The following is a 17,189-nucleotide window of genomic DNA, read 5'->3' as shown; positions in this document are numbered from 1 at the left end:
TTCAAAGCGAATGAAACATTTGTTCATGTTATGCCACTTGACATTGCGCTGCTTTTGCCAAGCATTTTAATTGTCGATATCATTGGGTTACTATTTGAGCTGCCTTGGTATGTACACACAGGGGTATCGCTTGATGGTTCTAAACATGTCCATCAAACTATAAACAGGCCATAAGCGGAGCTACGTGGTGCCCGATGGTGGCTGCGGCCAATACCGCTCCGCGACGGATTTACATCTGAAATACGGGAGGGTTCACAAGTTGTGCTTCGGTGAAATGTTCTTAGTTCTGCATGCCCTTGTCGAAATCGCAGCTTTGTACTTGGCTCACACTTGTTGAGCTTGATGTGTAGACAATAGCGAAGGTGGGTGATGTCTTTATACATTTCTACCTTTTACCAATTTTGTGTGTCTGTGTGTGTTTGTGTTTGTTTTTGAAATGGGCAGTGTGTGTGTGATATATGGCAATGGCACGACAGTCAGTCACTTGGGTAAGATGTTCATCATCATATGCTCTGTCACACAGCGAGAAGGCATGCAACTAACTCTCTGAGCCTGCAGATCTCCACACACACACGCACACACACACATGGGATGTCAAAATAATGGTGTTTAACAGTGGGGACAAACTAAGATATCCTCACTGAACATGTTCATATGCATTTATGTGTAATATCTGCAGTAGAGGGGTTGCATAGAACTGGTTTTGCCAATTGTTTCAAAAAAAAAAACACGTTGCCGCCTGCTTTTAAAATATACGTGTTATTCAGAGTGTTTTCTTTCGAATCAATTGGTGTTGGAAAACGGTAAAGCCAACAGACGTAAATGTTAAACATGATAAATATTTAGGATTTTAAAAATACTTTTCTGTTTGGGGACGGGAAAAAAATGATGTAAAAAAGTTAAAAACAATTAGAAAAATCCCACATTTCCAGGTACAATGTCTGTAAAATATCGGGCCAAGTTTGAATTTTCATCATTATTATATAATTATTGTCATTTTGGGCTTTTTGTGGGATCTTACTTTCACCAAGCACAGGAAGCAATAAGTCAAAGAGAATATATGAGTTGATTTGTTTATGCAAAAACGACAAAACTGAGCCTGACTGAATTTTTTTTTGGAGGGGGCGGGAAGTTGGCCCAAGGGCCAAGGAGGAACCCATTCAAGTTTGGTGCCGATCCAGTTACAGTCTGCTGGCATTAGGGCCAAGTCAATTAGTGTTCCATCAAATCCAGGAGATTAAAACAAAAAAAAAAGCTTTTTGTCGGTGTCTTTCGGCATGGAGTGGCACGGTATTATCAGGCACGTTGTGAGCCATTTTGGAATAAATGAAGACATTTTGACTCTTGGCTGGTGATTTCTCAGATGACAAATATTGAAGCCTTGGCACTTTGATTGCTTTTGTATTTAGAAAGACTTTAAGATTGAGGACCTAAATGTTTACAAAGCTCATATATTCCACGACAAACACGGTCATTTTCTCTTGAGGCGTCTATAAAATCAAAGTTCTCATCACTGGTGGTCTTGTTACGATGCTGTTTCACAGCAAGCCAACATCTGTCACCTCACACTTGCTTCCGATTACAACAATCTGTAGTTGACGCCAAGCTCGTCGACAAGATCCCTTTTCATCGACGCTGTCGTTCTCCCATTCGCTTCCAATCTGTCCTCACTTTAATTGCCTTTCTCTGCCCTTGCTTACGCCATAGCCGCGTAGTGGCTGCGGTGCTCCCCACGACAAAATAAAGAAGTGGGTAAGGTGTACCGCGACAAAAGGAGTGGGGGGGAATGAAATGAAAGGGGGACGGCATGGAGAATGAGTGAAGCAGCGTTTCAGGAAAAAAAATGTTGTAAAGCTTTCTAAAGAGCTTGAAAGGCTTTGTGAGAGTGATGTTGAAAAAAAAGAGGAGCATAAAGACGGCTGAAAAGGCCATCAGCACATTAATGTACGCATGCAGTCAGACGGCACAAAAAAAAGCACCGTAAGTGATGCACATGCACTCGACCAGTTAGATGAGAAAATACGTGCCTATTGAAAAACACACTTGGACTGTATATTGCCGTTTTTTGTCCTTGGGCTATTGCAATATGCGACATGCAAGTCCATATCTGGTGCCGTGAAGAGTTTGGGTTAACTTCGTGCAACTCTTCGCTGGCAGCAGCCCATAAAACGGTTGAAGTAGAGTTTGGCCTTGTTTTTGCACAGCGCCACTGGCAAAGAAGACTTGGAACTGTTTGGATTGTTTTGAGAGCAACAGTGATGGAAGGCAAATGAATGGTTATTCAAATGAGCCGTCACTTGTGCGATGGTCTGGTTAGGATTTTTAATTAAAATAATTCCATTGTGATTTATGGGACAAACATTTTGGCCATATGTTGATTCGTATGTGGTTAAGATGCCGATAAACTTTACGCGCTTGTTGTACCTCAAAGTAACAGAGTTTGTCATTGTTCTGCCTACAAAGATTTGCGATTAAAAAATAAAATTCCATATGAAATGGAAATAAAAACAAGCAGTTGCAGGTACAAACCGTTGCCATCATGAGCGGAGCTTTTGATGTATTTCCCCCAAAGGTGACCTGCGCCATTTATTTACTCAACTGCAGATAGGGCGATGCATTTATTTGCATAAATGCATTTTGAAAAGCATATCGAAGACTATTATCGGCACATCACAATTTAAACACTAATGCGTTCATTAGTGTCCCTCTGGCCTGTGACGACTACGTAGAGCAGCAGAGCTCACCGAAAACATGAACGTTGCCCCATTTAACTGCGACCATAAATCCCAGTGTTTGCCGTGTCTCACCGTGGGAGACAAGTTTGTTCGTTGCGTTTCCCGTTTATTCTAGAAGTCACAAGACGGATGAGGGTCAGGCCAAGGAGACACTCTATCAGCGTATCTCTTGACCAAATCGAAAAGTTGCACCGTGTGTGTTTGTCTTTGCGTGCATGTGTGTATGTATCCATTTTTGTAAAGACAGCAAAGAGCAGGTGGTGGTGAGAATTAACATTCGTCTTCTTCCAACACTATGTTCCAATACAAAATGTCAAGTAAGCGTGGCATCCATCATGAAATGATTGTAGCGTGCGGCTCCTAAATTTGCCTTGTGCCATAATGACTTCCTTTGCTTTCGGGTCATGGAGTTGTCCTTACGTTCCTAATCCAAGGGTGTTGACACTTGGATCATTCATTTCTAGTGAACACAATTGGGTCTTTGTGTTCTTCATCATCATGTTGTAAGCCTTGGTTCGTCTTCAGTACAAAGTATCTGGCGGCCACAGGACGTCATCGTTATAAACATGATGTATTGAATTGTGTTTTTTTTGTTGTTGTTGTTGTTGTGGGAAGCTGGAGGCTGCACAAGCTAACTTAAGTGGGGAAAAAAAAGCAAGGCCACGGATAGCTTGCCAGTCCATCACAAGGCACACAAATAGAGACAGACCACCATTCACACTCACTCAACGGAACCAGAAGTCAGGCGAGTGAACCGGTATGCCATTGGTGACGAAAAGTCAACATTGTCTTTACAGTGGAGGTCTAAGCTAGGTCACATCTCAGGTTGTGTTAGCTCAGCTATTTTTCAAGAGGAGTACCAAGTGAATGGACATGAACCAACAGGATTTTTAAATCTTAATGACTTTGGTGTCATTTACACTACTCTTACCCTTGGCACACATCCCTTGCGAAAGAATAAAATGTTAATTACTTACTGGCTTGATTATTTCAAGGCTTGAGTCACATTACCTCCAAAGCATGCAAATCTCACCCTGGAGATTAGGTGGAACATTTTGTGGCCATATGGAGCGATTAATTTTTTGGGGAAGGAAAAAAAGGACTCTCAACGAATGGAAATGCATAAAATACCTTAGCATCACTGCCTACGCATGTGTTAAGAGACTGGATGTTGGTTAATATTGCACTTGAGAGCTGTCTGGGAATTCATAACAAGATGAATGGCTCTTTAACAACTTTGAGGCCTAAGAAAGTAGGAGGAGTTGTGCTCTGAGCTTGTTTAGAGGACCTCAGGGAGGTGGTGTTATGTTATCGCAGTCGTTACTTGGCTTTGTGATAAAAGTGAATCACTTTTCTGATGTTAAAAATTCGTACGTATCGCCAGCCAGTCGATAGTATACTGCCAGTATACTTTAGTGGCGTCATTTTATTTCCCTGGGTCGCCCAAGGGGGAAGGGGTTCCACTTGTTGAATGATATTAAATGTTATTAGGGCAATGTCAAAACGAAACCGACTGAAATTAGCCTAACATTGATGTTTTTTGGAATGTTGAGGAAAGCCAGAGTACCTGTTAAAAAAGACACAGGAAGAATATGCAACATTCAAAAAAATCACTATTATCCATTAATACATTATATCAGAAAAATAGTAAAATGTTTTACCATTGTAATTGAATATGGCTCTTGAATTGTAAGCCATTATATAATGTGCTATATGTCCTTTGAATGTATTTTGACATCTTTCCTAAATACTCCATGCCTTTTCACAGGCACTCTCAATGTTCTTTTGAAAATAAGGAGCATCGCCTCACTGGATTCCATGTTGTGGACCAAATCGGGTCATCAAGGGCCCGACTGGAAGAAAGCATACTTTGACATCAGTCCCAGCGGACCATTTCAGGTAAGAGCGCAAAATGAGATCAGTTTGCTATTGTTTCATTGTTCGAGAAAAAAAAAGACATCAGCACACTTATGACAAGCAGATGCAAAAGTCAATGTCTTGTAAGTCATGGCAAGAGAAAACAACAAAAATCATGAATGAGAGGGCCATGGATCATTTGTGCCTGGCTGAATGGAATCAATAAGAAAAAAAGTCTTTACATGTAGAATTTTTTTTCTGTTATCGTAAGTCAGATCTTGGTCTGGTTGCAAATACAATTTTGATACTGTTGCAATCATCCGTCAATCCATCCATTCATTATTTGAAGTGATCCGTGCCTCAACTGTCCCGCCCGTGGCGTGTGGATGCAACCCAACCGCGTTTTTTAGTGAAAGCACTGACCTTTTTACTCACCCCTACAGCTTTTCAACTTTACATATCGTTGATTGCAAAGCCATGACTCGACCTAAATTTGTGACACACTCATCTGTGGTCGTGACCTCGGAACAATTTTATTGATTTTCTCTGAACTGACAAACAAGTTCAGGCCGGCATGTTGCAACTGTATTTCTGCGAGTGTGTTGGTCCAAGAAGTAGAAAACAAAAATAAAGATTGATGAGGCTTTTATTTCCAGGGTATTACATGGGAATGCTTGTTTTTTTTTTTTCCGTCAACTCTCTTATCTTTGGGAGGCTTCATCTACTGAAGGGTTCTTCTCACTTCCCAAGAGGAAAGTCTCCAATGTAGCCTAGCAAGAAAAGAGGTGTGTGTTTGTGTGTGTGTTGGACACTCTGAGGACTGCTTGGAATAAAAGGAATTGAGCCCGAAAGTTCGTTTGGAATTTGATTTAAAAAAAATAATACATTTCTGATGAAATTCACCACAAGTAGTGAAAGAAAATTTGCCGAACTCTCACGATGAGCTCACAGTAGCTTACGTGCACGCGTAGATGCTTTTCAACCGTTTTCAGTCTTCCTTAGTAAATTGTGAATAAATCTCGGAAAGTCGCTAATTGCTGACAAGGTTATTCAATACATTTATTCCAGTGTCATAAAAATAAAGCTCAAAGCATCTGTCATGTTAGCACCTTTGCCAAAATTTGGGAATGATTTCCCTTCACGCGGTGGGATCCATATAATCTGTTTAAGCAATCTGGAGATGAATCAAACAAAGCTAACGAGAGCAATGAAAAAGTATCACGTTTGAATCGACCTTCGGTTTTGATACTGGGAGTGAATTTTTTTTTTTTTTTCGTGCAATACATCATTTTGGAGATTTGGAGCGTTTTGATCATTTTGGAAGGAGGTACATATTGATGTACCTTTGACTGAACATTGGGCTGCTTTTTCTGCTGAATGTCAGCAGCAAGCTTGTGCACACAGCTCCCAGTGGATTATTTGCCTCATCGAGAATGTGCTGATCTCAGGGCGCTCAACAAGGTTTTACGCTTATTTTACAGATCAAAATAGGATGTGCGCACCCAATGACACAGCCTCTCGGAAGAATTACCGGTAATCCTTGCTGCAAACCGGGAAAGTCATGATGCACAGCAACTTAGCTGCCCATATTATAGTTCAATAGTACACTGAAGAAAAAATAAAATAAAATTGGGACTCACTCAAAATGGCAATGCTTCGTTAAATTCCAATAAAAAAGTTTGGCGTGTCAACAAAATGTTTTGCTAATGTCGCCAGAAACAACAACTCTTACTTTTACATAAATGGCCGTTTTAGCCCCCCAAAAATACAGGTTGTGTTTTTGACAGCGTACATTTGATACAATATGACAGAACAGAATTTGAATACGCACATTTTTGAAACTGCTTGCTCAAAAAAACAAGACAAAACAAAACGACAAAAAAACCCTACAAATCCCTTCCCCCCAAAAAACCTTCCCAAAAAACGTGTGTTAAAAATGGGTTGACCTGCTACTTGGATTGATTTGAAACTTTCTGGTTTGTTTTACACAAAATAATTGAATCAACAATTTCAGGAAAGATAAACATAAGAGCTTTTTCTTGGCCTGCAGCATGACTGTGCTCCCAGTTAGTTCCTCCGGATGGGCATGCAACAACGAGAGTAAAGATGACTCAACATGGTGCGAGAAGTCAATTTCCCGGAAATTTGAACTCAAGTTATTTGGTTGTTTGTGTCAGGCTGCCAAAGTTAACAATCACATGGTGTGAAAAGTGGTGAGGGGAAAAAATTGATTTTGTTCCACCCTTCTCTTGAGCGTTTGTTTTGATCGCTCGATTTCAAATTTGTGTATTTCGCTCTGTGTGGCATTGCGGTGGAAGGCAGTGCTGACTCTTAGCCTGCTCTCCTTTGCACCCCGTTGCAAAGCTGATGAATAATGGCCGCATAATGAACACACTTTTCCACCCCTCAAAAAAAATCAACCTCAGACACTTTTCTCATCTGAATGTACTTTCTTTCTGTGATTGTCATTTTCTGTCTTCAAAAAGGAAAGTTAAATCTGCGTCGTTAGTCCTCACCAATACAGAAAAACAATGCTCAAAAACACACATTGTTGAATCAAACACGTCTTTAAAAAAAAAAATCACTTCCACCTGCATAACAACTTCGTTAGATCCAATTCCATATGCATCCACATATACAGATGCGCGCATGCGCACGCGCGCACACACACACACACACACACACACAAACAGTCTCCTATCCCCTGCAGCAATTGATGATGACAGGTCAATTAGCATGTTTATTTATGTGCAGGGGATGCCCACAAGTTGTGTTGTAATGATTCCTCATTCTCTCTGTGTGTGCGTGCAGAGGGGGGTGGGCGTTGGGGGATCGAATTCATGATGAATGTAGACCGAAGACCTTACCGGGGGTTGGGGGGGGGGGGGGTGATGTCTGTGTGAGCCCTTCATTAACTTGGTTTCTGCAGCAGTGTGCTTCCTTCACTCGAATGGGGAACACTGTGAGACGTCTGAAAGAGTTCAGAGGCAAAGGTACGCGTCCTCTGAGATGGTGGGCACAGTCTCAGCGGTGTATTGATTGAGCAATGTAATGAACACCTTTGGTAAACTCACACACACACACACACACACACACACACACAAGATCAGGTTCATTTCTAACATACATGGCTCACATGGAGAACACCTTGCAGACGAAATACATCCCCCCCCCACCCCCTGAGGGTTTTTATAGGCAGCAATACACATTGATAGCATTTTGGAGTGCATATAATATCATTACTGTGTAACCATGCAAGCATGGCCAACGTGTTGATGATTAATATCCATGAGGCAATGCATGTGCATTAATATCAAATTGCTCCATCTTCCCCCACGGTATGCTTCTTCCAAGTCAAGACGAGAGTGCGTTCAACATGATAGGCAGTGTGCGGATTGTGTTACAATGTCTGTCGACAAGTCTGCTTGGTGCCATTAATCAAAGTAAAAATGTAAAACAGCGATTGGAATCGTAATCTGCCACCACAGGCAGACACGGTATGCAAATTTGAGCAAATTACTTCCCAAAAAATGTGAAGAAATTAAAAAAGAAAATTGTCCGCGCTTGCTTAAACATACAGCGGACTGCGATAACAGACACAAAAAAAAATATAATGTGGCACATATTTGCAGCATCAATAAAGTGATTCCTGCATCTGAAATATTCATCATATCGAGACTCGTAAAATAAGATGGATGAGGGAGGCACGTGCGAAAGAAGTGCGGTCTCCTTGGCAACCGAGGAGAGCGCATACGTGACTTCCAGCATTCATGGCAGGCGGGGAGCGCCGTATATGTTGATCTGGAATAATACAGTAAATCTAGATAAGATTCAAATAAATGTGTTTACCAATCGTCATATTGGCCTCTCCCTCGAATAACATTTCATACTCTGCTATTGAGCAAAAACATCTTGATTCATTTCCGAAAACAAAACAAACTTGGATAGAAAAGCAATGACGCCGTAGCAGTGCTGGAAGACCAAAGAACTGACTTCCCACGCATCACATTAACCCTTTCAGGGACAGCGGTCACGACAGTGGACAGCGTATCATGTTTTCAGGTTACAGGGTGGATGAAAGGGTTAACGGTGTGCATATATTTTAGACTTCACCGACTCACAGCTGTTTGGTGGTTGCACACATATTTCCATGTTACGCGTGAACGGGCTGATTTAACCCTGGATGACCTATGAACCCTTTTCTTCTTTGGAAAATGATGAATTATACATTAAATGACTGCTATATGTTCACTGAAATATTTTTTTTTCAAATATTCAATGCTTTAATCCTAATTTAGGATTAGGGCCAAATTTGACCCTTTGGGATTTAAGGGTAGCATTTGAGTATCAGAATCTATAGGGGCCAAATTTGACCCCGTGGGTTCTCCAGGGTTTTAAGCGCGATCTGGAGAATATCCCCCGAGATGAATACTGTCCAACTTTTGTTCAAATGTTTTTACGTTGATGCTGTCACAATGCCGATTACGTCTGGTAAATGGTCTTTCGTTGTATCGCACTTTTCCACCAATTACGGCCCTCAAATCACTTCACACTGACTTCGCAACCACCTTCTGATGCATCAGGACCAACAAATGGAGGCCACGCCGCCTCCATTTGTACGATATCAAAGGATCGCTGTGTTAGATTAATGATCATTTTGCTCCTCGTGGAATCTTCAGCCAGACACGCCCAGTTGGATCGTCTCGTTGAGCGGACCAACTGATATGCGATTTATAACGACAGCATTACGCTCATGTGCAAAGCCTGTCTTGTTATTATTAAGGTGGACCAACAGCAGGTTGAGAGGCAAACCAAACTCAACGAGGTCCTTAATGAACGGCAATAGAACATTCATTAATTCATGCGGGTGACTCATCCACTTGTTGCAGGAAGAGTAAATTCCATTCATGAGTCTGTGACGTTCCATGTTTGAGCCAAACTGACTGGTGGAATGCATTTCAGTCATGTTTGATGGTCATTTCAGGATGTGAGGAAAAAACACCACAGACGGGAGTAGACGGGAGTAGGTATAGCGAGTATATAATGTGCTTGGTTTCTTCCTAAATGTCAGCTGCAATACTAATGAACCTCTGTTGGTATTTCCTAAAAGATATTCAAATATGATGCGGTACATTATTAATGCCACCCAAACTACACACGCACAGCAAACACATAACACTTGACATTTGGACTCTGGCTGAATTAATCAAGTTGTTTCTTTTACCTTCATGAATTTAAAATGCCATTTTTGAAATCTTTTGAGGCAAGATATCCGTGGAATTTTAGCTGTCGAACGTATGCAAACACAAAGTGCGGTGAGTGCCATGAAAGCGGCGCAGGTCATCTGAGGTGCACCGCTAAACTACGTTTTATTTATTTTGCTTTAGCCCTTCCTCTCACACTGTCCCCTCCCTTCTTAAAACTTTGTTATGTATCAGGAGCAGTGGGGTGAATCCCATTTCTCTCTCCGACCATTTCATTTCTCCATCAGACTTCTCTCTTCTCTCTCTGCTCTGCATTTTGCTTTCTTAACACTGCCTCCGGTACGACCGTCTCATATACCAATTCTGTCGCTCCTTGCCACTCTCGTCGGTTGTTGAGCGCTTGTTCTGTTCCAATCAATAATAATGATTCATCTGTGTGATGTGTGCCAATGGCAATTACCCGAATGAACTGGTTGCCGTTTTATTCTGGTTTGGATTTTGAAATGGGTGGCTACGGTCTATCAATCCATTCATTATCTACGTTTATTATTTGTCTTCAATAGAAATAAACAGTGGCAGCACGATGGTCGACTGGTTAGCACGTCCGCCTCACATTGCTGTATATTAATTGAACATGTTAAATTGTCCCTCGGAGCGATTGTGTGTGTCAATGGTTGCTCATCTGTGTGTGCCCTGCGATTGGCTGGCAACCGGTTTAGGGTGCACCCCCCTTATTGCCCGTAGATCACTGACAGAGGCTCTATTACGCCTGCGACCCTTGCGAGGATCAGCGGATTAGAAAATAAATAGATGGATGGATGGTTTGATGGACTCCATGCATTTTTCACTAGCTTTTGTGGTTGCTTTATACTGTATTGAAATGTTTCCTGAAGAAATTGTATGATTGGACCACACTGGGGCCTTTCTTGCTGTTTTGATGACAACAGAAGCCTGTTTAATGGGACCTGCAAAAATTATTCTCTTCTGTTTGCTGCTATTCAGTCCACACGCCTTTATTACCCCCCCCCCCCCCCCCACCTTAAATAATTAATTGAATGTTGGATTTGTTATCTAGTTTCAAAACATGCACTTATTGTGTTGGGGTTTTTTTTGGAGCAAATCCCAGTCCAGCCACTTTGCATGAATTAGAATGCCATCTACCGCTTATCCGGGGCCGGGGGGGGGGGGGCAAAAGCTTTAGCAGGGCAGCCCAGACTTCCTTCTCCCTAGCTACTTCTTCTAGTTCTCCCCGGGGGATCCCGAGGCGTTCCCAGGCCAGCTGGGTGACATAGCCTCTCCAGCATGTCCTGGGTCTTCCTCTGAGTCTTCTCCCGGTGGGACATGCACGGAACACCTCACCAGGGAGGCGTTCAGGAGGCATCTGAATCAGATGCCCAAGCCACCTCATTTGGCTCCTCTCGATGTGGAGGAGAAGCGGCTCGACTCTGAGCCCCTCCCGGATGACTGAGCTTCTCACCTTATCTCTAAGGGAGAGCCCGGACACCCTGCGGAGAAAACTCATTTCAGCCGCTTGTATCCGGGATCTCGTTCTTTCGGTCACGACCCATAGCTCGTGACCACAGATGAGGGTTGGAACGTAAATCGACCGGTAAATTGAGAGCTTCGCCCTTTCGCTGACCTCCTTCTTTGCCACGACAGACCGATACAACGTCCGCGGAAATAGAATGGGAAGTTGAAAAGTAACAATTCCCCGCATTGCTTCCAGTGAAAGCCTGTAATGTCGTTGAGCAAAGCCTGAGGACATGACCGAGGAGACAACGGGGTTTTCACGGGCTCTGCTTGCTCACCGTGACAAGTACACTGACATTAACATATAAACTTAGAAGATGCCCTTTTAAGTTTCAGACTCCATGTGTAATGGTGTGTGTGTGTGTGTGTGTGTGTGTGTGTGTGTGTGTGTGTGTGTGTGTGTGTGTGTGTGTGCTCACTTGATCTTTTTGGGAAGTTAGGTAAATGTTAAATGTCAGTTGCATTGAGTTCAGACAGTGTGCGTGACCCATGTTCACCTGTTGTTGGATTGATCACATGATCCTCACCTGTGAAAATGTCATTTTTTTGCCAGAGATTCTGTACTATATAGCCTTGCTTTTTGTGTGGTGTAGTACTGATGTCATACATTACACTGGTCTGCATTAAAAAACTTAACCCCCCCGCCCCCAAAAAAAAGACATATTTTCAAAATCAGTTTTTCACACCGTAAGCAGCGGTACCATTCATTTTTGCTCCATATACTCCAGTTTTTCTGTGAGACGCTATGTGCTTTATTTTTATTTTTTGGGCCATTCTGCTTGGCTACTTGCTAATTATTACTAGTTACAACAATTTAGTATTAGTGTGTGTGTATATATACTGTGTGTATATATACTGTATATATATATCGGCCAATACTATCGGCCAATAACCTGTCTCTCCACAACATGGAATCTCATGTCAGGCATCATTGCGGCTAAGATAAGTGGACACATGGATCAATACATGAACGAAGCACAGAAGGGCATTGGTAGAGACACCAGAGGAGCCAAACATCAGCTCCTGGGTGACAGAACAGTTGCACGAGACTGCGGATCCCGACGTACCAACCTGTGCACAGCTTGGATTGATTACAAGAAAGCCTATGACTCTATGCCACATACATTGATCACTGAATGCTTGGAGTTGTATAAGGTGAACAGGACCCTAAGAGCCTTCGTTGCGAACTCGATGAGGATGTGGAAAACCACACTTGAAGCCAATGGCAAGCCAATTACCCAAGTGTCCATCAAATGTGGCATATACCAAGGTGATGCACTCTCCCCACTGCTGTTCTGCATAGGACTGAACCCCCTAAGCCAAGTAATCACCAAGACAGGCTATGGATACCGCCTCCGAAATGGAGCTACAATCAGTCACCTCCTCTACATGGATGACATAAAGCTATATGCTAAGAGCAAAAGGGACATAGATTCCCTGATCCACACAACCAGGATCTACAGCAGCGACATCGGGATGTCATTCGGGCTTGAGAAATGTAGTCGGATGGTGACTAAGAGAGGAAAGGTAGTCCGCACTGAAGGGGTCTCACTCCCCGAAGGAACAATAGCAGGCATTGAGGACAGCTACAAGTACCTTGGTATACCACAAGCCAATGGCAACCTCGAACTGGCAACAAGGAAAGCGGCTACGGCCAAATACCTCCAGCGAGTGAGGCAAGTCCTAAGAAGCCAGCTCAATGGCAAGAATAAGACCCGGGCAATAAACAGCTATGTCCTGCCAGTGATATATATATATATATATATATATATATATATATATATATATATATATATATATATATATATATATATATATATATATATATAAATGAGTCACTGTCCACGTGCACCCTTTCATCAAATAATCAAATGAACGTTATCTTCATGCTGCTGCATTACAGTGAATAGTTGCATATCAAATATTGACACCAATGTTCTGTCATTTTGGATGCTGCCAATATTAACATGTCCACTCTGTCAAGGCAAAATATCAATTGAGAGGAAAATTCTCCCTGAAAGGCCTCAATACATTTGTTAGGCAGTACGCAGTCAGCTTTGCAAGCTGAACCATGCTGATAAGTGAACTTTGCCATGTCCTCATTAAATGCGTACATTTGCTAAAAATGTCCACTCTGTCATTGTTAGCAAGGTCACAAATTTTGCTCTTAGCATGTGCATTGTCTGCTTGCAGGTCATTTATATATTTGAAAAAAAATGTGACACCTCGAAACGTCATCTAAAATCTACGTACATTGATTATTAAGTTCAATTGAAAATCGTCACGTTTTTGGTGAAATGTCAAGCTTCAAAGGCACCTTATGGTGATATTGACTGTTTTGAATCCATTGTATTCCTTTGGGATACAATAAACTTTCTTCATTCATCACCCTCTCAAATGTCAGAACAATTATTGTATTTATCGCCGAATCCTCACAGGAGTTCTGAGTTTGAAGCAAATGTTATCTGTGTCAGCACATGCTCCCTCACATGGATGTTTGTTTCATGTCGAGATCGTCCCCGCAGAGAAGGCAAACTTTCTTCTGTCCTGTGTGCCGCGCACTGACTGCACACGCCAGAGGGCTTTGAGGTGCTGCCACTCGTCTCAGCAGCTCCCCTTGCTTTGTTGCCACTGCCAACCAACGTGAATGTCTTTGAGAGCATGCCACTCCTCCCTGTCCCTCCGAAACAAGAGCCCGGCCAAACCCGACTGCTGTGGAAATACTCAAATTGTTTTCTGCTGTGGAGATAAACACCATGTAAATTCCTAAAATGAAAATCACCCTTTTATGAGCTTTTTTTTTGTTCTTAATTTTGTCATTATTGCACCTCCAAAAGAGGCACGTAACCCAGACAACGTTTTGTTGTTGTTTTTAGCTTGCCGTGCACATTTCAAAATTGCCTCGCATTGTCAGTCAGCAGATCTGCGGCGGCGATGGCTTGTTATTGTTCCAGCAAAGCGCCATCTGCCTCGCGCCTTCAAGCAAGCCAATCAGCGTCCTGTCTGAAATTGACTTAGTTTCGAGCGACCGGCCTCGATGCCTGTTCTTTTCAAGAACTTCGACATACATACAAAATCAATAGAGAAGCTCATAAGAGCGTGTCCCGACTTGCTCCAATGTGGACTTCCCAGGGGCCATCTTGTGTTTTCCTGCAGAGTTTGCAACCAGTGTATAGTTGTTATTTATTTCTTTATTTCTCCCAAGTCACAATCTCCTGCAGCCTCGTCCCTTGCGGCCGCGTCCCCTCTCGTACGCCGACTGCACATCAATGGCAGCGTTAAAGGTTACAAAGCTCGACAAAGCCGCACTTTGGTAGCGCCGCCTCGAAGCTTGACTGGAGCCACTTTGATCCCAGAGCCACGCACTCACACACGCAGTCGGCTTCCTCAGTGACACGCTTCTCCAACAAGGACTTAAAAGTGAGCACATTTTACACGCGTGTCACAAAGTAGGCTGTGTAATTACTGGTGAATGTCAACTTGTATGTCTGCCACATGAAGCATCATAGCAACCTTCTGTGACCCATAACCTCGTTTTTACATCTATTTACGGTACAAGCTGTAAAACCTGACATAGCTGATGAAGTGTTCCAAAGCGCTCTTTAGTAAGTCCCTTTGGAAGATAGAGAGACTCAATACAGATAATTAAAGCAAGGTCTTCATTGCCATTCATCTTTACCTGCCTATACTTTGAAAAGAAACCTCTTTTTTTCCTCTTCTCATTATTGGGCCCAGAATAAAAGGGGGGGTCAGGGAGGGGGGGGGGGGGTTGATCTCGAACATGGAACACAATCCATTCTGGATTGTCAGGTGATCGGAAATATATAAACTACTGCTATCGTAAAACCGTTCTGACCGAAATAGCGAGTTTAACTGTCACACAGGTGTAAAGAGAATATAAAATAAATAGAAACTACTGTTGAAACTATTCTACTTTTGAAGATGCCCGACCAACACTTCAAGGAGAGCCTCGCTGTGTTTTATAAACCTAATTGTGTGTAGTGTTTTATAAGTGACTGTCAATCAAACGCTACTTCTACTGCTCCCAATGCCACTTTGACTGTCTCGAATCTGTTTGATGCCTATGACTACAGTAATGACATGTTTCAGTGACAATGAAGGCGCTCTAATACACCACCCAGAAGCTCTGGTCCACACGCTATCTGTCAATTCTGGCGTTTCCCCACCTCATATTTTCACACAGTCGAGGCAACAAAAATTGGCCAGACCAGCGTATGGTCCAAAGGGACGTTGCATTTTGGGGCTGTAGGCATAACTAGCTTGATTACTGCACATTGCAATTCCACTGGATGACCACCGATGAAAACAAAGATGCTTACAAAATCACACAAAACATTTTTGGGAGCAGTTCAAGGCTGAATTACAAAAGTGACTTTGCGAACAAAGTGAATAAGAACCCTTAGGAAAGGCCATATGAATTATGTTACAAGATGCTGGCCCATTTGCTTCTGTGAAATTGGTTATGCATCTTATTAATGCTCAAGGAATCCGTGCTTGTTTGTCAAGGTCACTTATTAATCTCTGGCTTTCCATCTCCCAATTATGTTTGCATTGTCTCAAATTATGCACCAAGCTTAATTTTGACTTGCAAACACTTGCAAGTGTTCTGATGCATGCAGCCATGTCGTAATAATGACATGTATTGACCCAGCCGCTGAAGGTTGTTTACAGGTAATGCAAACACTTCGCATTGACCATTATTTCAAAATGTGCATGTTGAGAGACTTAATATAGGTACAACCTATCATTTTTAGAAGTGCGTGCAGATGCACGTTGTCAGGTGGACTTTTTCACGCTCAGATACACTGTAAATGTTACGGATAGGAGTACCGCTTTTTTTTTTTAAGCGAAGCATCACTGCTTTGTTTATATTCATTCATTTTATTATTGTGGAAATATTTTGTGAGTAGTTTATATTATTATAATTATATACAGTATATATAATTATTATAAATATATTTTTTTTCATTGTATTTACAATTTTCTACGTCTTCACTTTACATACTGTTGATAATCATTATACAGTATTGTGATATTATCATTGGCAAAATATCTCTGAGCGAGTCCCATTCATCATTGTGTTGACTAATTTGGGATTTTCGAGTCTTGATCATGATTCATTTGCCACAAGATGGTAAAACCAACACAGCCACAAATCTCTCCCACGATATGCACCACAATTATTCCTTGGACGAGATGACTTGTCATCTTTTATCCAAGTTAGGTTTAGGCAGTATCTGCTGTGGTTGTGCCATTACTGTTACTTTGCTCCAGCAAAGTCGTTTACCTTGTTTGTTTGCGCTCCCCTTCTGTATATTCCAGGCAGAATATGCTCCGCTTTTGATTAAAAGCGGGTGAAATGGGCTTTTGGATCCTCGGCACACTATAGTAATTAGACTGTCAGTCAAAACCAGATGGCTGCTGCCTGAAATGGGAAAGTCGCCTGAAAGTTTGTAAATGAGTCTGTTCTTTGTGTTTATTTATTTGTTGTTGTGCTCGCACAATAGATAATGGCTCCTCCACAAGGGAGGATTAATGGACAGACTTGTGATCGGCTCAACCAACTTCACACCGATCGGGATTGATAGTTATCCCAAATCTTGCTCTTATACGAAGAATTTGTCTGCCTTAGCTTGTCAAATCAAAGTCAGTGGGTAGGTTCTCCATGAAATGCATGCATTTCTTTTTTTTCTTTTTCTTTTTTTTTACATGGAAGCTATATGCTCTGGGTGATATCACCTATTATGGAATCGCATAATTTTTTGCTAAATTAAGTCAAGTCAAGACAGGTTTATTTATATAACGTATTTCATACACAACTCAAATCTGCGACACATTATCA

The 17,189-nt window shown here is 42.0% G+C and overlaps 1 protein-coding gene across 4 annotated transcripts in view; it reads left to right on the top strand.

The window, feature by feature from the left end:
* The window catches only part of LOC127599143 (MAM domain-containing glycosylphosphatidylinositol anchor protein 1), a 178,670-nt gene that overhangs the window by 156,015 nt on the left and 5,466 nt on the right, over positions 1 to 17,189 (top strand). For all 4 annotated transcript variants that reach the window (XM_052062842.1, XM_052062841.1, XM_052062843.1 and 1 more), the window contains one exon: positions 4,504 to 4,634. In XM_052062842.1, the coding sequence (XP_051918802.1) occupies positions 4,504 to 4,634 (131 nt within the window). The remainder of the gene's footprint in view (positions 1 to 4,503; positions 4,635 to 17,189) is intronic.

Source organism: Hippocampus zosterae, chromosome 4, assembly GCF_025434085.1.
Source record: "Hippocampus zosterae strain Florida chromosome 4, ASM2543408v3, whole genome shotgun sequence".
NCBI classification, from domain to species: Eukaryota; Metazoa; Chordata; class Actinopteri; order Syngnathiformes; family Syngnathidae; genus Hippocampus; species Hippocampus zosterae.
The sequence above is the reverse complement of the archived record's forward strand: the minus strand, read 5'-3'. Positions and strand labels throughout refer to the sequence as shown.